We start from the raw sequence: 23116 nt of genomic DNA, 5'->3' as shown, positions 1-23116 counted from the left end.
GGAAAAAATTACAATACAAAACAAATCAAGTTCATCAAGCTAAAATGTCCTACTTGAATAAATGATGTTTGATTTTGAATTGTTATATTTGATTTATATACTTTATTAACTTTTGGCGGTTGATAATAATAATTACTGAATAATGATGATAATAATGAAAGCTTAACTAAAACTTAACTATTTACTATAACTTAATCTATTAAATATTAACTAAAATGGATTCATCAGCTTTTAATACGCGTTATCTTCGATAATTTTGAACGTATCATGATGATTCTACTGTATTGTAAAGCATAGTAATTAATATTAAATAATTGTTTTATTTAAAATGTTGTTATAAAGCACAAAAAAATGCTTAATACTAACCTAATTAAGTAATAATTATCTCATGTTATATCAAATAAAAAAATATTTAATAAAGAATATAAAAAATACGGCTTCATATTCTAGTATTAGGTACTAACTATAAATTAAAAAAAAATTAAAAACTTATAGTTTAGCGTAAATTTAGTAAAATTTGATAATTTGGACCAATCTGAAAGGTTCGTAAATCTACAACCACAAATATTCTTCGGATACTGTCGATTGCTGACGCGCAAACCTCCGGACATTGTCTCCTTGGAAGGGACGGTACGATCGAGCGAGACAAAGAAACCTCCCTACAGTTGGACATCGACAATGATCCGCTATTTATCTTATGGATTAACTTGCTTATCGTCAACCACCGAGTTATTAGATTTTCACCCGGAAATTGTATTTTTTTTATATTTACATTATTTGTTTTCATAGATATATTTGCACGCTTTTTTTGTCTATTCAAGAATAACCAAAGAATCATGATAAAGTATCAAAGATTTTACAGGGTGCATGTTGTGATTACAATTTAAAGATTAAAAAAATACCATGTTAACTGTATTAGTATTCGATTTCGTTGATTCTTTTTACAATATCGTTGTTACTCCTGTCTTAGTTCTGTATTAATTTTGTATTGTTAATTTAATTAAGTTAATTATGCAACAGTTTTGTTGGATGTTCCAACAAAACTGTTTGTTTAAAATTGTAAACATAATCTGTACTCAGTTCGATAGAAGTTGGGTAGTAGTTATTTATTTAAATCATATATTTTAGTTGAAAATCCATTACGAAACCAGTTCACAAAAAAGTGCTATTTTTAAAAGCTTTTATTTTTAATTTTCATTTATGACATAAAAATCAGAAGGACAAAACCCATGAAATGAACCCACAAAACCGTAAGCAATTAAGACGTTAACTTATTCAGATGACAGCACCCAAGAGGGTAGAATAATGGGACTCTTAGCACTTTAATAGTGGAGCTCCCTGGGCGGCGGTCAAGCCGCGCGGACAGCTCGGAGGCGTTTCGGGAACATAAACGACTTTAAGAACCTCCCCTTCTTTGTAACCACAAATTAGTCTATGGCTCCTTTGATAATAGTGCAATACTTGAATCACTGGTGCTTAATATTATCAAAAGTCAATACGTAGAGGTAGAGTTTAGAATAGTACATTTACGGAAGATCGTATACTTTGAAATCAGCAAGATAGATATAAAATAGCGCTTTATGTGATTTGTTAGAATATTTAATTTTCTATCTTGCAATATTTCAACTTGTACAGTAAAAATTGTAGTTCCTGACAATGTCGTAATTATTTCTCTTAGTTTTTAATATAAATTACCGGAAATTATGTCTTTGTACTATTAATTTGTACATAGCAATAGCACTATTTACTATATATGCATAGAAATAATAATCATGAACTGATTCATTGCGTAATATATTGCGCAAAAGACATATATACACACATATCGTAGTATATATAGCAGTAGTAATATTTTCTAAAACTTAATGCTACATAATAATGTATGTAACGATAACTAGTAAAGTAAGTTTATAACTTATTTATTTTTTACTTTTTGTCTAATTGCCAATTAGCATAATATATACTCACATACACAATATAACATTATCGTTGCTTTACAAAACTTGCATTACGTGTCCTAACTTTGGCAATACAAATGGAATATTTTCTTACAGAGTCGTCCCCCGAAATATTAATATTAGGCACGACGCAAGGGGGTGAATACCAAATTAACATCCGCTACCTTTAGCAAACATCGCCAAGACACCGGTTTAATACAATGTTTGTTTCCATGTAAGGGCCTTTCGATGAATCTTAATCTTCCTGAGTCAGGTTACCCTTAGCCCGCATATGTATAACTTAATCGGCGCCCTTGCCTCCCTAACTTGCCTCTAATTGTTTGCTCTCGATATTGTCGACGTCCATGTATTCATATAGAGTGTATTTGATCTTAAACAATAGTATGTGTTTGTCTTAGTACTTGCTTGATTCATGTAATAAATGATTAAAACGTATCTAAACTTATTGATCAGTTTTCGGCTGTTTTCAAATGAAGGGAAAGACCCTGAATTATTGGGTATATGTTACATGACATTTGCAAGTTCTAAATGAGTTTTCGTATATCTTAGATTAATGAAAGACTTCAGTGATAAAGTAGTTTATGTAGGGGTTGAATGGTAGTGAAATATGAAAGTAATATATATATATATATATATATATATATATATATGGTAAAAGTAACAAGGCTCACATACGATGTGTAAATAGAAAAAATTAAAAACAATAGAAGACATTTCTTTATATAAAATTCAAATTGTTTTCCAACAATAACGGTCAGATATATATTTAAGTTCCAATAGTTTATTCATTCTTTTATTATAAGGAGTTTGTTTAGTTAGGAATACGTGATTCTATTTTAGTATATAAGTTCAGCTAAGATCATTGCAAGTTAAAATAATATTGGAGCTGTAGACCAACTAATGTCAAATAAACTTAATTTAATGTGTTAAGTGAGTGTTGTCTTCAGACAGTTTAGTCAAAATTACACAAAATTCTCAAGTCGGCTTTTTATTGCACTCGAGCTGTCAGTTAAGGTGCTCTTATTAGAGGTCCCTCCCACGTGCTCAACTGTCGTGACGAATAGACCTCATAAACTCGCATGTTCTTAATAAAGTGCGCGTGCAAACGTTCTCTTGTAAACTTTTCCCGCAATTAAACAGTAATGATTATTATTGTAATTTATTTGATTGTGTTTTTATAAGGTAATAGTACATTTTCGGAGTTAATTAAATGGTCTAAGTAAGAATATGTCTCTCCAGTAATTAATTAAAAATTAAAAATTTAATTTGTACATTAGGAAATAAATTTTCTGGTAATTGACGTAAGAAAAGAATAATTAAAAATATATCACTCTATTTAAAGCTATGCGTGGTTAATGAGACCAGTGGCGTCAGTTCTCATTGTTGATGCCAATCTTTAAACGTTTATGAATAAACGTATGATTGTATTTGTAAAACTTATGCTCCCCAACTCGTATATCCGCATACTTATTTTTTTAAATTACGTCTTATATATAAAGGTAACAACAAAGAAAATGTCTTTAGAATACCCAGAGATAGCTAGCTACATATAAAGACCGCAAAAATGTAAACAGACACGCAATTAAAAACCAAACGGTATTTCCTTCTCATCGTGGTCCCAGAATAAACACTGAACATTTGGTATGTTTTCCTTTAATTAACATATGCCTGTTGTCTTGCACTCCATCATTTCCATATGGAAAAATGATACGAATCTCGCCCTAGTGCCTACCCTAGTAATATGTGCGTCGCAAGAAACACCCTCGTGCCGAAATTATACAGTAACGGCTCGCATTAATTTGGCATATTAATTTTACTGTAAAACTCTGCTCGCGACAAGCATCCTGGGGAATTTTGGAAGTTTCCCGTCCCAAGCGGCCATGTTCACACAATCGGTTGTTGAACAAGCTTTATAGGCCCACAGCTATTGGAGGAAATGCCTTTGAGATGCGGTATGTGTATGTTATTGCTAATAACAGCCCCATAAAATCCTTTGGTGGTTCATTGTTTCGTTTATGGAAGGTGGGAGGATTGAGGAAATATGGTTCTAATTTTGTTTTCATTAACGAATTTATTAAAATCCTTAATCATGCGTAAATATAACCTTTACATGTATATAATATTTTATAAGTATATATATATATATATATAGATATAAGTGTATTTTGTATATTCGTTACCTGAAAATAACGAATATACAAAATATTTACTTTTGTAATAACTTGTGTTAACTTTATTAATTAAAAGTAATTTAATCCATTTTATACCCGAACTAGCTACCCACTCCGGCTTCGCACGGGTGTACATGTATAATATATATAAACCTTCTTCTTGAATCATTATTAAAAATAACCGCTTCAAAATCCGTTGCGTAGTTTTAAAGATTTAGGCATACATATGTACGGACAGACAGCGACAGCGACTTTGTTTTATACTATGTAATAATAATGATAACATTAAACTTATGGTTTCTATATACTAAATACTAAACTTTTTGGCATATTGCATAGTTAGGACTGTGCCGTTAAACTACTAAGTTTAACATTATCATTACTAGAAATAAAGTGTATTCTTCGAACTGATTGAATGAATAATCTTGAAACCTCAATTTTTTCTAAACAATAATACTTTTTTTTTTGTTAAATAGGCGTTACCAATAATTTCATGAAATTGATATAAGTGGCGATAATAAATTCCCGAGGATAGCAAGTTTATTATTAGTAAGGACACATATAAGGTAAAGAAAAAAAAGTATGATTTGTCTAAAAAAAATTTTATAATAATATTTTATGTCTCAAAATATCGGTTCTATCAAACCGATACGCGATCAAGGTGCAGTGAAGCGATTCATCTACTCTGACAGACCAAGGCGCAGTTCATTTTTAACGCCATTGTCGAAGTGTCCACCGTAAGCGATACTGGTACGGAACCCTCCTATCCCCGGGGCTGAGTGGTTAATCGAAACGTAATTTATGATGGTCAAAGTCCTAATGCACCCACCGTGTAAATCCTGCGGTGATCTTGAAGTGAATTATTGCAGAGTTTGTTGGATACAAAAAAAGGTTTTGTTCTTGCAAATCTCGCAATTTACGTGTTTAATCGGTCTAAAAAGATGAAGTCATATATTTCCTTATTTTTCTATGTCTCGTATAGTATATCTTAAATTCGCGTTTAGAATTGTAAAAGCTACTTATAATAATAATAATAATAAATTACTTTTAACGCTCTAAATGTTATAAATCTAAAAATCATGGGTTTTAAAGACTGATGTATATACTTCTAAAGTATATACTTATACAATACTTACATAAGTTACTAGTTTCATAGTAGCACTATTAAATTTTAAGTTTTCTGGAAAAATCTTTGAGGCTGTATCCTATAATTTGTATAAACAAGATAACATAGTTTTAGTTACAAGGGTAACTACCCTATTATTGGCTAATTACAACACATCGTAATATAACACTTTCTCTGAAATAATCAGGTGCGAAAAATAAAAAAAATATCTTGTCTTTATTACAATTTTAGTTTTAGATCACGCGTAACTAAGCAATCATGCAAACGCCCAAATCTAATAGCAGATCACACAATATGTTACACCATAATTCATTCACGTCTATCTCTGAAGCTATCTAACCCCGTGATAAGCGTTTTCTCATGACTTGCATATCCGAAGCTCCCCGGGAAGGGAGCCAGGCCACGCGTGACTCGAGAAATCGACATGTTTATCGCTTTAATATAAAATAAAAAATAAAGGGAATATCGATAGATGAAAAACTCCGACATGTGAACGGAGAAAGGAAATTGTGTTTTTTTTGTAGATGATTTTGCATGTGTACTCGCGCTAGTGTAATACTGTATTGTCTTTAGATCATTATGTGGAAATTTTATACGAAATTGAATGGTTGTATAATTTAAATATAATAAATATTAAGAAATAATTTAAAATTAATAATATGATATAATTTTCTTTAATAGAAGAGAGTATTTTTGAGAGAATATTTTTTAACAAATTTAATATCAATATTATATGATTTTATTTTACCTGATATTGCATTTATTAAAGAAACTGGAACATTAGTATCCATAAAATATAGTAATAAATAAAAGTCACAAAAATACTTGTTTGCTTTTTCAACATAACCTAAGTTTCTAAAAGGGATGGTATATGGAATAATTTTATTTGTTTGTGTTTTAATAACCCCAATTTCCCCTTAGTCTGTTCATATAGGGGGCGTTCATACGTTTTCATCTCCATATAATAAGGAATATTGTCACTTTAGAATTTGCGAACCAAAGTGTAGGGCGATATTTAAAGATTATCTTGGATTTTCTGCGAAATATATGCGCACCTACGGTCATAAACATATTTTTAAAGATTGAGCTGAAATAAGTTCCTGTCAGTTTAAACTTTGTTTCTAAAATTTATGGCGGGCTACATTTTTATTATGATTTATTCTGATTCTACATATAAAAATAAACTTGAAAATGTAATGTAGTTTCAAGTGTTTAAATTTTGATATAGGTAAAAGCCCACCTTAAAATAAAAAAGTGAAGGAATAAAGAGGTTTTAATGTTTTGATTCCTGTTGTATATAGTTATTTCATTCCTTTCCTGATTCAACTATTTTTAAGCAACTGCAAGTAGTTAATAGAATCCCTTGTATAATAATTTAAAAAATGCTAAAGTCACACGATGTATTTTTATTAAGCAAAACGCGTGAAATGTTACATATTTTTTCAGTGTTTTTTTACTATATTTTCATCCAAACAATGTATTTTGACGAGTTTTTACAATTTCCGTATATTTTTCCAATTGTCGTCATTTCCCGCAACACCCACCTTAAAATAAAAAAGTGAAGGAATAAAGAGGTTTTAATGTTTTGATTCCTATTGTATATAGTTATTTCATGATGTTCATTCGTAAGTCAAACGTTCGAGATTTGAATCACAAATCGAAAGTCGCAGTATTTCCATTCACCTTTGTTTTTCTTCTTATTGCATCTTTTTATTTTGTTATCGGCGCGGGGCGTCGAGTGAACTGTATGTTTGTTTATGCATATGTGGCTGCAGCCTCTTCTGAGATAATATTTATAAAGAACAGTGTTTTTGTTTTTTTTACATGCACAATATTTCCGATCTGAATGATTTGATTTGAAAGTAAACAAGAAACATAGGCGAATGGGACTAATCAAAGACGGCTAATATATGTTATAAATTAATTGCATTTTACTAGTAACAATGCATATTAGTAAATTGCTGATATCATATTTTCTTATATTAGTAATATGACGAGTCAATTTGCACGGCGTGTAAATGTATAGTAATTAAAAACTTATAAAGTGACTTTGGTTTTGACTTTAGTTCCTACGAGTCAAATCATAAATGGAAATAAAACCTGGTATACACTAATGTATTATGTGTTCATCATCATTAATATACGTAAAAAGTTTGTATTATGTTTTACACATGTAACCTACAAATAACATAATTTTTATTAGTCACAATGAATTTTGATACATATAGAAGTTATCAACAAAGTCGTCTACGTTTGTCTCCTTTATTTCAGTCTTCATTTTTGAGCTGTATTTTTGTTTGAAGGGAAGTGAAGGCACAAGGTATCAACTTCGGAATGGCAATACATAGAGTAGCGGGCGTCACTTAACGACATGATGTCTGTAGTGCTGATTATGTATACGGGTATATATGTAACAATTGCCATATGCAATGAGGCGGGACGTCTTTCATATAAAACAATTAATTAGAATTCTTTGTTGTACATATTTATATTGCCATAGAAATAAACAAACTCCACAGCGTTTTCCCATTATCTTCTAATCCCCATGGGACCATTCCAAGGATTCCTTATTCAATAGTACCACAATATTAGGAGCGCAGAAGTGGAGAGCGGTCACCCCCTGTTGTCTTAGTAAGCACTAAACGCAGGTCAAGTAAACACCCATAATGGATTCTACCCGACTCGGTAAATTATCATCTTGCCGGATATTGAATATATTAAGGCAATATTGCTCTGATGCAAAGTAGGGATGTATTTGTGTAATTGCTGATCTCGGAGACCGTGGATGATTGAATGTTATGGTTATGTAAATTGAAATGAACATGGGAATTTAACTATATTTTTGTATTCCATTACTGAGCATCGAAGCTAAAGCTAGTTGTGATGGTCATCTACGCAGTCAAAATCTCAGAAAGACTATCACTAACATTTAAAATAACTTTTCTGAATTTGAAATCTAAGAATCTAGCCTAGAGTAGGTATTTTTGGCCTAGTTGACAGTATCTAATCGACAGTATATATATACTGTCAATTAGAACAAAAATCCCTACATTAAATTTAAATTACAATTGAATATGGATTACTAATTTAATTGGTCATCCCATATTTATTTTTCAGAATGATAAACCTTGTACATTTTTATACAAAAACTACGTGGTCGGAAATTTGAAAAGGTGAGATGGCGAGCGAAGGCAAATTACCCAAAGGTAATTAGTTCGAAATCAAAGCGAAAGTGGCATGGCGAGCAAGGAGACACAGTCCAAGCAATAATGGCGGAGGAGATGAACCAGACCGCCACAGCCTTGAATATTAATCGACTTGGAAATAGATTAAAAATTCCATGTTCACAACCGCACCACGATCTTGTGTTTTCAAACAACTTTTTTTTAAACATTCCCATCTCATTTGCATTAGGTGTTTCTTTTTCATTTCTTTTTCCCTCGTGAATAATTTAATGAATCTTAAGAATATTGTTTGATTTGATGTAGGTATAGGGATGTTCTTTTGTTCAAATCACGCGGTACGAATTGAAATATTATAATAATGTTTTTATATCTCTATTTTTTATCGTAAGCAAATACTTATACGCTTTTTGGGGTCAACTTTTTATTAAAGTTTTATTACAATAATTTCTATATTTATTATGTAAAGGAATTAAAAAACAGTGAAAGAATATTAATCTGTAAATTATTGTATAATAGTAAATAATTTATTTAAATAAGTTTGGTAAATATTTAAGTAATTATATATACATAAATGTAAAAAAAATATTGCCCATGATTTGAATATAAATGTAAGACCTTTTAGTAACTGTTAGTATATATAACAATAAATATCTTTAGGCTATCAACATCCGTTTATTCCGGAACCTCCTAAAAGTATTAGGCCCGTAACAAAATTTAACGGATATTAAAAAGTTTAACGCGGAGTTAATATTGACGGCCGTGGCAGATGGGAGAAAGGGTTTCTTCAAAAGAATTCAAACGGTGACAAAAAGGCGTAAAGAATCACGAGGAAGGGCGTGTGACACACAGATGTAAAATAGAGCGACCATTTTTTTTCTATCGTGAACTTCTGAAGAAAATGGTTGCTATTGAGAGATGGAATATTTATAAAAATATATATAATATTTATGTTTCGCTTTATTCTCGAGACATATCTGTTAATTTATTTTTCGTTCTTCATCTCTTTTACTATATTAATATTAAAATATAAATGATAGCAATATACAATATGATATTACAATACGTATACAATATGATATTAGTATTTTAGAATTATTTCATAAAGTAGATCGTAACGTGAAAATACTAAATGTATATTATGTGTATCTGTCAAATGCATTACATTTAATCTATCCATTTCTATGAAAACTTTACCTGTGATAAATTTCATACTCCGTTGTCCACGTGACTCTCGTAAAAAACGATACAAAATTGCATTACATTAAACAATTGACAAAAGTAATTAGTATTAGTAATTTCGAAGAAACAATACAACACACTATTAAAGTACTTATAATATGTTTTTCGTATCTCTTTATCATGAAATATAATGTCATCTTGGATTTCTATAGAGTATAAATAAACTTAATAATACATGCTCTACCAAAATCATCTCTGTGTGACCGACTAACTTATGCGGCGAAGAAAGAGCTTTGAGAATTAACAAAAATAAAAGGTGACGGCCGCTCTGTTTACGGGGTAGGAAGGGCGACCCTTAATTAAAGGCTTTCTTGGACTTTTCGCGATGCAATTTGCCTAAAAGACAAGAATTATTTTTATTGAAGTCATCACTAATTTCGGGGGGAAGGGACCTTTTGTTGCGGGCGAATGGCCTACTAATTGCGCGGTTTTTGGGTCCAATACTGAATTCGCCGGCATGCTATTGTCATGATTGAGAATAGATTTTTTGTCTGTGGCAGTTGAAAATGGACGGTGACTGGCTGATTGGATCGACTTTTTATAAACATTATAAATATTTTTTTACTTTATTTTGTTTTATGCAAGGATTTTAAGACACGTATAAATGTATTTTAAAATACCTACAAAAGCCGATGTGATGGCCTTTTGTGATTTTATTGTATTGTATTATTAGGAAAGAAACACGCAATAAGAAACCTGCGTAAAGTAAGTTAGTATATATATGGCAAAAGTATAATTAATATGTATGAATACTCTACAGAACATTACGAATTAATTTTTTTGTTGAATGTTAATGCAATGTTACAACTGGACCTGTATTAAACGATATACGCTGGTAGGGCAACTGTGGCTGATGATTGGACGAATGATGAATTAATATGGTTTATACGATGGTATACTCCTGATGACTGACTATGATATGACTTTGTATATTAGTGGAAATGGTGGTTCCATTCCCTACATTTTCCCTATTACTAAAAATTCCTTCCCCTATCTTATGAATATTTTTGCATTTTAGAGCCGTTAATACTGGCTACACTTGAAAATTTATGTATTCAAAGCTAATCTTTATAGTAATATCTGTAATAAATCACATTACCGGGTAGAGAATACCATACGATAGTAAGCTCGTTAATTGTCCACATATTTATTTGTCCAATAATGAATAAATAAACGAATAATAATAAATTTACAATGAATGCGAATTAATAGACATATGCTAGACTTGAATTGACGGCCTTGGTCTAGCGGTTTAGCTCGCCGCCGTACTTCTGATGGTCGCGGGTTCGATTCCTCGCGCGGTTTAAACATTTGTACTTATAAGTATGATTGTTTGCATCTGTCTATGTAAATTATATATGTATTTACAAAATATATAAGTATGTATCAGTTGTCTAGTACTCTGCTAACTTTAGGACTAGACGATGTTGTGTGAATTATTCAGGGGTACTATTATTATTATTATACTTGACGTAATCTAGTTATTGTCCATATTTTAATTATATACTAATTAAAATTTATTTTAAAAATGTCTCTGTTCTGATTTAAACAAAACAATCTATATAAAATATTCTATTGAAAAACATTTGTTCCGCCCAGCTGCTGCGTATTTCTTTGGCTTTGTAAAAAAGATTCTCTAATTAAGTTCGGGATTGCTTAAACAAAATTTAAGTAGTATTAATTATCTTACTTCTTTATTAATAAAAGTCGCCAAGTTAAAAAACATTCTGAGTGGAGACAGTTGTTCGTGGAATCGAAATTTCTGAGGGTGGGTTTGGGTGGAAGCAGAAATTAAAATCATAAGAAAATAATTAAAGTGTGTAAGGGGATTTATTGGACACGAGCGACGTGATTAATTGGTTTTTTGGTATAAATCCAGTAGAATGTAATAAGTGTCAATTTTGGGCGTTTGCAATTCATTGGAAAAATTAATAAAACTTTGTAGTAATTAATGTTTGTATGACTGATTTTCTTTTTGATTAAGTAATTATCTATATTAAGAGGTATATATGACAATCTTGTTTGTTTAATTTAGAAACGATGAATTACTGGCATCTGGCTAGGCGTGTATTAAATGATCACTTGAACGCTACTAGTTAATATGTTTATATTTATGTGTAATGATTTAAAAATGCAAGTATATTGATTTTAATAAAAGTTACTACTAAGTGCAAGTTTTTTAAAACATTATTTAAGTTTTTGACGTTATAAAATAATGTTCGGTATATTTAAATTCCACGTGGGTATTCTCTTATGTTTTAAGAACCAAAGTTATTTATTAACCAGCTGTTACCTGCGACTTCCAGAATTCTCATTTTCAATTTCCAGAAAGACTAAAAACCATTTCTTTTTAAATAAAAAAACAATCTAAAATGAAAATGACCCACGTTACTCAATATAACGTTAGCTATCTGCGAGTGAAAGTCCTATCAGAATCGCTCCAGCCATTTCAGAGATTAGAACCAACCGATAAATAGAGACGCAAGATTTTCATTAATTAGTTTTTTAATGTACTGTATATATTTTCATATGCATTTAGTGAACAGCTGTTAATTTGTAATTGCAAACAGACACTTGATTTTTTTTTATTTGTATAGAATTGAAATTTAGTATAAGCTAGCCGCAATAAATAAAATTTATTGATAATATTAAAATAAAGTAAAACAAATGGTAGAGATTCAACAATTCAGTTACGGCAATCAGTCCTAATTTCGGGGCGTGGCGCAGGGTTGAACTTGACCATTAATAAATGGCAATGATACTTCAAAGTTAACCCTCTCTCTGCTCCGTATAATGAGTGGTATCAGCCGCCACTTGTGTCACTACTTAATCTCGGGTCTTAGCATTATAAAGTAACGATATTTGTGTGATATTCAAAATTTTATATATTTATTTATTTATTATTTTGCACATAAAATTGTATGGCGGACTTAATGCGGGATGACATTCTCTAGCAATCAACCGTCGCGTTGTTCAGAGATAGTGAGGCTGTGTAATTTAATAATAGTAACATCTATTAGATATAAATATTAGATGTAGATATAAAAATACATAAATAAAGTTTATACATTTGCATAAATAAATATATGTATATATGTAAATGTATAAACTCATGATTATATACAAATTAAACTATAATGAATACGATACAGATACAGCAATCATTACCATCAGATGGATATAGTCTCATGTAATATATATACATATTATACATGTATCTTCAAATAGTAGTTTGGCTGAACACTGTTAGAGAAATTTTGAAGAATGTTTACAAATTGTTGTTAATGTTTTAGGTATATCTCTTTTATTTCGTCCATTTTAAATGCCAAAGCCAAGTGACGAGGTCTAATTATGCAGTAATATCTGAATAACAATATTTAGCAAATCCATAACTATAAAGTACATTCATCTGTATTACATTTGTGAGTACTATAGGCATTTAATTCATCTCATTAGCATTAGTGATTAAACCCTAATTGAAATACAAAATTAAGGTAGTGCCGTGGTCTACGGATTTCGGTAGTAATCCGACTTCGACACCAAAAACATTGTTTTTCATTTTTTATTTCTGACTAACTTTCTGGTGACAGTAACTCTTATAAAAAAATTAAATAACGACAAAAGACTTATAGGCTCACTCTATGCCACGTTGGATTCAAATATACAGAAAGAAATATAAGCATGTAAAGTGTTGGGTTACAATCTGAGAATCATAGTCGAAATGGTATTTATTATTCCCGTTAAATTGTAACTTAATAGATAATATTTTTTTTAAATTGGAAGCACTGTTAAAAAATTAGACCGCGAACTGAAAATTTTCATGTGACCTTTAACAGCAATTTCATGGACATTACCAGGAATCCATAAGTATCAACTTAGCAATTTATGCAATAATATAACGGACATTCGAGCCGTTACATACTTAAAATCGCATAAAATACCACCCTACCTTTTTAATGGGATCACCCTCCGGGAAAACAAAGGAAAAATCCTAAAAAGTAGTGTATACTGATATTTATTATTATATTAAAAGCAGATCTGGCTGGGGTCGGGAGTAGTGTTACCAAATCACTACATTATTATAGGATATGAGACAAAAAAAAATGTTGTTTCATTGTGAACACTTTTGATAATGATGTTCTATTAAAATTTAAAGTTGACCTTTCGTTAATTAGATCTTAGATTATATATATATAGATAAAATTGTAATGACATGTTCACTATCAGTTAAACGTTTGTATAGATGTTTACATAGTCGCGGATTCTTATGAAAGAAAAAGCAATAAACAAATAATTGACTAATTATGTCATAATAAGAATAAGAAATAATTATTATTTATAAATTACTAACCACAAATATAACAATTTGTATAATTAATTAATAACATAATTGTATAATTATTACCTACAGTAATAAATAAACTCCAGTAGGACAAAACGTCTATACCACTGCTACAAAATACCATAGATTTTCATACCAGCTTCCCTATGTTACAGAACCAATGCACATTTTACATATTAAATTCTGAATACATTATATATGTACCTATATAATCTGACTTATACTATTATTACTACAGACACTACCAAAGATAGGGCTTGAAATGAGTCTGGTTATATGACAATGAGTGACATAATCTTAATTTTATTTAAGATATTTGTAGGTAATTTAAAACTTACATGAAATTGTGCTACGTTATAACATCTAATATTCCTTAATCTGTTGTAAGATTCATTTTAAATATCCTAAAAAAAGAACGATACTTGGTCACATTGTTACGTCGTGGAATTTCGCCGTCGGCGAGCGGGTAGCCATTCGGCCACCGAATTTATGGTCAAACTTAGCGCGGAGGCGACGGCGCGAGTTTTTATTATGATCAGACCAGTGGTCCGTGAAAGCAAGTTGCCGCTGGAAAGTGCAATTTCCATACCTCATGCTTGCTTCTGTCGCCTTAGTACCCGGTATGTCTTGTTCTTATGATGTGAGATTTTAAAAAGTTGCGGACCTTTTTATTTAAATTACAATTTCTCACAGAGAATTTTACTAGTTGTTCTTTCATACGGCTTTCTTGAAGCAATTTACCATATCAATCAAATATTTTTTTTGGAAAATCTGTATGGTATATCTTGCCTATTCGAATTTATACTACGTACATCCAGATCCAGAGATATGGATATTTCAGAAAAGTATTTCATTTAAAAAAATACTTTAATTCGAATAATTAATATATATTTTTTAATTTAATACGTTTACATAATAAAGTCGACTTCGGAGCCTAATAGACGTATTCGATACATTTTTGTCTTCTTTAAGTATCAAATTCCTAACTGCTTACCTATATCTCTAACTGAATGCTATTTATTCTTTGTTACTAGGTACCTAATTTGCCACCGTTCATTTAATTTATTAGAAATATAAAATAAACACAATTCGAAAGTAAAAAATTCGGTACAAGGGGAAAAAGAAAAATAAACAGATGAATTGTAAACTCCCCGGTGGGTGGTAAACTTTAAGTAAGACGTGAAAAATGGGGATATGAAAAGAAATAATTTTCCGCGCGACTCGTCTGTGCAAATGAGCTGAATGAAGTAACTCATGCGAATGATTGAGAGCTGCTTGAGATGAAACAATGAACTGTATACGACTGAAAAGATTGCTCTAGGTAGGAGCAATGCAGAATTGATAATGTGGATTAGAAAATAACTGTGTTTTGTTTAATTGTTGCTAATTATATACTGTTTGAAACTTAAATCGTCCTAGAAGACATAGCAAGGCTTTAAAATTAGAGATATTGACTATAGAGTTATAATGGGTGTCTGAAGTAATAACACCTCTGACAATAAACAACAATTATTATTGAAACAACCAAAACAGAAAATTGAAACAACGTATATATATTTCAAACATTTTAAATGTGATATATGTACATCGACCAAGCAACAGAGCAGTTGTATAAAATATTTAAAAATTGTTTCAAGAATGTTCAATTTGGATTTTGAAATATTCTCTGCTATTCTAATAATGTTTTTTAATTTAATTGTGATATGACGAAATCACTTAGACGCATACAGAGTCATCTCTGGTTAAAATAAATTCTTGCAAAAAATTTCAAAGGTGCTATTCTTGGAAACATTTGTTAATGCGCGTCTCCGCTAGATGGCACTTTTATTATAAATGTTATTACCGAATTTATATTTTGGTTTCTGTACATTGTAAGAGTTAATTTCATAAAATTTAATAAAACGATAGTTTTTTTCTCAATTAACCAATATATTTTTCTGATCGTATATATTAACTAATAACGACATCTAGAAACTACTATGGAGATTAAAAGAATGTCGTTTGTTTCTTACAGAAAATATAGACCACACTGACATCTAGTTCTTGAATACTTAACTTCCACACGATAAAAGCAACAGCTACCGAGTATTAATCTATTTATATCTCCTAGTTCTATATGCTCTCCTGGTATTTTAAAATAAAGTCTACTGTTCAACGGAACTTTGCCTCATTGTGAATTATTGACAAACAAAGTGTGGGTTTATGTTGTCTAAAGATTTTATCGCCATTTTTGATTATGCATATGTGACACATACATGTGTGAATGAGTCATATTCATTTCTTCTTATTCGTTTATTTACTTTATAAATTTCGCGTTTTAATTTTGTATAACACCATCTTTTAGTAATAATATATTTAGTGTATATTTGTTGAATGAGTGTCGTATAGATTCTTGATTTTATGCAATCTTTGAATAGATGTTTATTTTATTTGATAGAAACATTCTTAATTTTCATGCATAAAAATCGGTGAGTAGAGAAGACTGTGTAATATTACTACAATTGCTACAATTTAATCAGTCGTATAACACTAGTCATAGTACTCTTTTTTTATTTTACATGTTTTATGTAGGAAACGTGCTAACAGCATCTGTTATTACTGCAAAAGATACTTCGTTAATTTTTTGTGAATGCGTACTACTACTACTACGACTAAAACTTTCCTCCACCATACTGATATGCTTTGCGTTAAAACTGTATAGCAGTGATCAGAGTCGTTTACTTGGTCTTATGCTGCTGTAACGATTTCAACCTTTCGTAACTTATGTTGTCCTAGTAGTTTAAAATAAAGATTGCTGCCGCTGTGCGGCTTGGAATGAAAAGTAACTAAGGAGACATAGAGCAAAAAGTAAAAAAGTTAAAACATTACCGTGTTGTTAATGTTGTACAACGGATTCCAAAAGTTTGAGAGATGCATCCAATGATTTTTTTGTTGGGATTGCGGATTTAACTGATTAATGTAAAGATGATTTTTAATGATTCTGAGTATAAATAGAATTTATTAGTTTATCAATATCATAAAAACACCTCACGGGCTTTATGTCTGAGCAATTTTTGAGTCTGCGCCGTAGTTCCTGGACATGTACTCTTTATTTTTGCATCGATTGTTTGAAAATATTATAATAACGATTGAAATACTACATTTCAATTGTGGCCGTCGTTGATTATGGAATTTGCAATTTAAAACACTATTAACATTAACATTACGATTTTTGCAACTTACTTCGGCTCGGCTCAAGCCATTTTAATTTCTATCGACGTTAGAGTGGATCGGGGCGCGTAAGTCGATCAGAGGCGATTATTAGATAATCATTGATAACATAAAACTCTTCCTATGATAATAATGACGGTAATTGTATCGTATAATAGATACATACAGGGCGAAATGAAAAATCTTCTTAATAAGTATAATATATAATTTTATATTTTATAACAAATATATAATAGCATACTGTAACAGCATGCAAAGTGTGATCAATAAAAAATATTTACAGTTATTATTAAAGCTTAAATTAATTTAAATAATATTATTTTGCCTATAACTAATTTCAACTTGTTTTTATTTACATAAAATGAATACTTTTACAATTATTAATACCAGTCATCAAATAAAGGCAGTTGTTTATCAATTCATTATAATTATCTATTTATTTACATACAGTCGATTAATATCAAAATACTGGACGGAACGAATGACATAGGTAATCACATATTTGATTAATAGTCAAAAATAATATTCACAATAATAAGGCACTCAACAACGATTACAATAATATGTTATCTCAATATGATGTTGAACTACTGTCAGGTCTCAATTGTTTTGTTTGAACGTCATCGTATGCTATAGTGAATATGCTCTTCTTTTCGGTTATTGGTAATCTTTTTATATTACCTGTCTGTTGAACGAGAGTATTCATTGCAATACCAGAATCATTATCGTCCGTTTTGCCAACAGGTCTCATTTCAACCACACTATCTCCTCCAATATTTATTTTTGAAACATGAACTTCTGGAGCATTCTTTTTATCTTCTTCGTAGCTAGTTGAAATTGAAATGCTATGTGTAAGCGCACTTTCTGAAATATCTTGTTTTGCTTCTTTTTTCTTCACGTCATCTTGATTTACATAAATTGGCTGCTGTTCTATTGACTGTCTACGAGCTATATTGGGCTGACTGCCTAGATATTTCGGAATATGGGTAGGTTGTATATAACATAAAGGATTTTGGTTTTCGTATTGATGTTCGTATCTGTGTTCAGAATGCTGTAGTAAAGGATGAACGTCAGGTAGTGGTCCTTCAGGAACAGGTGTTACTTTCTCCTCTTTTAGTAGTCGAGGATGAATAAATTCACCGTCTTTTCCTTTGGAGTTTTTTTTTGCCTCAGCATTGTCATTTTGACTGTCTTTACTAATGATTTTTCCGTATTTTCCAGTTTTCTCTTCCTTTGGAATGTTTTTATCTACTTCGATCTTTGATTTGGAAGGTCGTTTAGGCTTACTTGGGATAGCTTTTTCTAATGGTGGTTTAGTAACTGTATTTGAAGATTTCTTACCGTACCATTGCATGTATCTTGGTAAGCTTTTTTGTGTAGGCTTACCAACATCTGACGATTTTGTTGATTCATTTCCTTCATCATTCTTCTTATTACTAGATTCACCATTACTGTCTATTTTGTGATTAATTACAAATTCTTCAGTGACTGGCGATTTGATTGGTGGTTCTGCAAGTTCTCGAGCTTCCGTAGAGGAACCTTGCCGTGAAAATATTAAATTGCGATTATCTTTTGATGCGGAACTAGTTCTACTTCTTTGTTCGCTTTCTTTACTACTTTCATGTTCAAGTGCAAGAGTGCGTTTTGGAGAAAGGTCGTCTTCTATCGGAGATTGCCTTTGAAGTCTTAATCGTCTATCACTTGTTTCGGAATCAACTTTTTCATCTAGAGAATCTGATATTTCCATTAGGACCTCTTTTCTTATTTTACATTGTTTATCACTATCAGATAATTTGATTTGAGTTGAACATACCGTTTCATTCTTGGATGTCGTTACTGTACTTTTAGTTCTATCTCCATATTTTTTTACATGCTCTTCCCGTTCATTAGTTTTACTTATTTTTACATGTTTCTCACTCTCCAAAGATGGAGACACTTCGCTTTCCTCGATAATAGGAGTTTTAATCTTTCGCTTTAAATCATATACTCTAATACTTCGTCTAGGATCTTTGTATTTAATTTTTTTCTTCGGTTTTTTTCTTTTTACCCATGCAACTTTCTTGGTTTCATCTTCTACTACCATTTGTGAATCATCTTCACTATATGAGTCGTTGTCACTTCTGGCTTTTCTTCGTGTAGGCTTAAGTAGTTGAGGTTCTGTTTGTGTACCAATATGACATTCTGTCTGAGTGGCCATCACTGAATGGCCAGGTAAGCTTTGAGTTTCTAACTTGCTCTCTACTTGAGATGCAGTCTCGTGATTTTGCAATAATCTCTCGCGTTCAATAAGTATTTGATGTAATAGTTCATTTTGTTTTCTTAAAGATGATTCTAGAAGTTCTTGATGAATTGACGACTTATTTTGCATTTCTATTAAAGCAGATTGTAAATAAGCAGTTTTTAAAGGTATTGCTCCAGGTACCTCTGGTGGTACATTAGAATAATCGTGATATTGCGATTGTGCATCAATTCCGTGTGACCTTTGTAGGAGAATTTTAGCTTCCTTATCACCTGTGACATTATCTAAATCAGTGGTAATTCTGTCCATTCTTTCTCTTATATGTTTTGCCTCTTCACCTTGTTCTCTAATAAACCTTTCCATAAGTAGATCTTTACCACTATCAACTACAACATATTGAGTGTGTGGTATGAGGGTCACTGGTCTTTGTTGATGTAAGGGAAGGTTCACATATCTTTCTTCTTCGTTCTTTCCTCTTGTTACAAGTCTTAGAATTTCGGTATTGCCATCTTTAATAAAATATTGATCTCTACCGAGGGACGTTTGAGCATGTACTTTATCTTGAAATTCTAATTTTGTTCTATTGTCTACCTTATCGTTTTCAACATCAGACTTGAGGAAAACGCCAACATCTGAACCCCGATCTATTTCGTGTCTACGTATAGAGTCATTATCCTGCTCTCTTCTTTGATAATGTAAAGTGGCGATTCTGTCATAGCCATTTTCTAAATCTTCAATATATTCTTTGTGTTTATTAGCAAAGGCTTCTTGAAGTTGCATTTCCTTTGTATAGATTACGTTTGGACCTTCTCTGTAACAAAAATATATACAAATATAAATCCACACAAGGATCTTAACGTCCAGAAATAGGACAAATATATAGGCAATTTTATTTGATACTATAACTATACAACAGTCTCTATGTGATATTAAAAAAGTCTATAGAAATTATTATTATATCAATATTACAGTAAAGTTTATTTTCTAAATATTTTTTATGTATGTGTGCTATGTATACTAATAACATTATAAATAGGTAATGTTTGTGAGTTTGGATGTTCTAATCTCTAGTAAAACTGATTCATTTTGAAACTTGTTTTAGTGACGGATAGTCGTTGTAGATAGGAGTGAATCCGAAAAATGTTAAAAATAAGGGGAGATAGGATGCTCACGGAGTTGCGTGGGTCATCTAGTATTAAATAAGTATAATCAAAAATAAATTCAAAGCAGAAAGTGAGACTATCAAGAGTATAAGATGTATTTCTGAATCTGTGTTGTATTTATAAATTCATATTTCATTATAACATACCTCATTCGAAAGGACTGTCTAGCATTATTATATCGATAATCGTTATCTTCAGCAGCATGAATAAACTCCTGATGTATATCGCCAGGTGTTGAAGCAGGTTTAGAAGGTTCTTTTGATCTGTAGTTTCTCTTATTGAATTTCCATTGTGTTGGCTTTGTTCTCAAGTCTGCTTGCTCTGCGCTCCAAGCCTCCCGTCTCCTCCATTCGGTTGCTTGTATAGATTTATTTTCTAAATTTTGCGTCGACTTGTTTTCCCTCCCAAGTCCCTTGTCCCGGACCACTAAATGCACGTCGTCCTCTGTGGAGTTGACACGTATCACTCTTTTCCTAGAATTTATTAATGGATATCTATGTACCTAAGCTGTTCAGTTACACTTAATAATGTAATGATGAATATATGAATAGGAATAAATTAATTCGGTGATAAAGGGATATAAATTATGTATGTTTGAATACATGCATTTAGTATTGTTAGAATGATTGGTGAGATAGTGAGAGAGAGTGAGAGTTTAAAAATTAAAAAAAATATGGACGTGTTGAAGTGAAAGTAGGTAAAAGAAATAATCTGAAAATAATTACCCAAAAGTAGCAAAGCCGAGGTGTAAACATGCACGTGAGTGTTTTAGTTGGTGCATTTAAGTCTGTTAATGATGAAACACAGAAAATTAATAGAAAAATTTATTTCTAACAGATAAAACCAAATGTTGAGTGAAAATTTTATGAATAAGAATATATAAATATTTAATATCATAACGAACCGAACTAGATGTGATTTTTGTGGTACTCTAGTATATTATTTAATAATAATAAAGAATCAATAAATATATTTTACCAATAAAAAAATATTATTAGATATCGATGGTGCATTATTTTAAATTAAGAAAACAACTTAATTAAACTAAGTAAACACAAGATTATATGTTTTGGTAAGGTATAAACTTGGTGTATCTAAAGTGTATAAAACTGTATTTACTTAGTACTTATTTAATTTCTTAATTATATTACACGATAATTGAAATTTCAATTAAATAAAGGTATTTGTAACTCATAAAACTCTTTTCAGTATTCTATTATGTACAAAATAAACTAACAACAACAGTGCAATTTTAATAAGTATAATATCAAATTACCTTGGAGGCATATAAAGAGGACACCCTTCACAAATACAGCAGCATATTAACAAAAGTAATATTAAAGCTACTAATATGGCAAGAAGTATCAAGAGCCAGAACAACAGACGACTTTCAGCTCTGTACAGACCCTGAAATTGATAAAAAAAAATTGTAGCATTACACTTTATATTTATATTAAAACTGTTGAAAATGATGTATATTTTTAAAATTATTATAATATATCAGATATGACAGGTAAAGGACTATATTAATACTAAAATTGGTTAAAACCTCTATTATACTTACAGAATCGCCATTATCAGCAGTAGATGCATGGTCTGTTTGTCCAACAATTGTTCCAGAATTTGTTTGTGTGTTGTCAGTTCCAGAATTTGTTTGTGGATTGCCAGTCCCAGAATTAGTATTGGATGTAATACCAGTTGAACCCCCAGAAACAGTTCCACCCCCAGGGATTGCAACAGCGACAGTTCCCGATCCAGTAGGAGATGACGCTTCGTTGGAATTTATACTACTACCAGTAGTATATATAGTTACATTTTTTGCCAGTTGTTCTTGGAGTTTTGCAACGTTTATAGACGTATTTTCGGTCATACGCACTACGGCTATTACTTCACTCCTAAAATATAATAAAATTAATTATTCAATGTAAATTATTGTAAAATAAACTAAAAATCGTTTTTATCTTTTAATTACTTATTAACGTTTATACAATAGTTTCTATATATATATATATATATATATATATATATAGTACTATATCTATATCTAAGCGATATTTTCTTATATTTTTACTTACTTGGTTTGACTAGACTCTTGGCCATTCAAATCGGTCGCACCATTATCTTTACCCATATAGGGCTTAATCTCAATTATAGTAACTTTTCCGCCAGAAAGTGTACTAAGCACCTCCTCTAGCTTCCTTCTGTCTGGATTTACTCCAGGAACTATGAACGACATTGTTCTTGTTTTGCTCTCTGGTGGATATATTTTTACCATTGTAGTAGAGTACATCATTGGCTCACCAAGATCATGTGCTCTAATAGTTAAAATGAAAATATCGTCATCTTGTTGTGGTTCATATTGGCGCTTCCGTCTATGCATATTATGTTTCTTTGTTCTTTTTAATGTTTGTAGAAGATATAGCTCACCTAAAATATAATAAGTAGGGTTTAATTTAAGTATATGATATAGTATTTATGAATAC

General features: G+C 30.8%; 1 protein-coding gene across 1 annotated transcript in view; it reads right to left on the bottom strand.

Annotated features, from left to right (window-relative positions):
• Window positions 1-17488: 17488 nt before the first annotated feature.
• Window positions 17489-23116, bottom strand: part of LOC131849421 (cadherin-86C) — a 121352-nt gene continuing 115724 nt past the window's right edge. The window contains exons 11-15 of the mRNA XM_059199498.1: window positions 22709-23060; window positions 22198-22528; window positions 21910-22040; window positions 20780-21106; window positions 17489-20281 (exon numbers count right to left, since the gene is read on the bottom strand). Coding sequence (XP_059055481.1) covers window positions 17803-20281; window positions 20780-21106; window positions 21910-22040; window positions 22198-22528; window positions 22709-23060 — 3620 coding nt within the window. The 3' untranslated portion in view covers window positions 17489-17802. The remainder of the gene's footprint in view (window positions 20282-20779; window positions 21107-21909; window positions 22041-22197; window positions 22529-22708; window positions 23061-23116) is intronic.

This window comes from Achroia grisella, unplaced genomic scaffold (genome assembly GCF_030625045.1).
Source record: "Achroia grisella isolate CSIRO2021 unplaced genomic scaffold, CSIRO_AGI_Agris_v1 utg642, whole genome shotgun sequence".
Taxonomy (NCBI): Eukaryota; Metazoa; Arthropoda; class Insecta; order Lepidoptera; family Pyralidae; genus Achroia; species Achroia grisella.
This window is presented reverse-complemented; position numbering and strand designations above follow the sequence as displayed.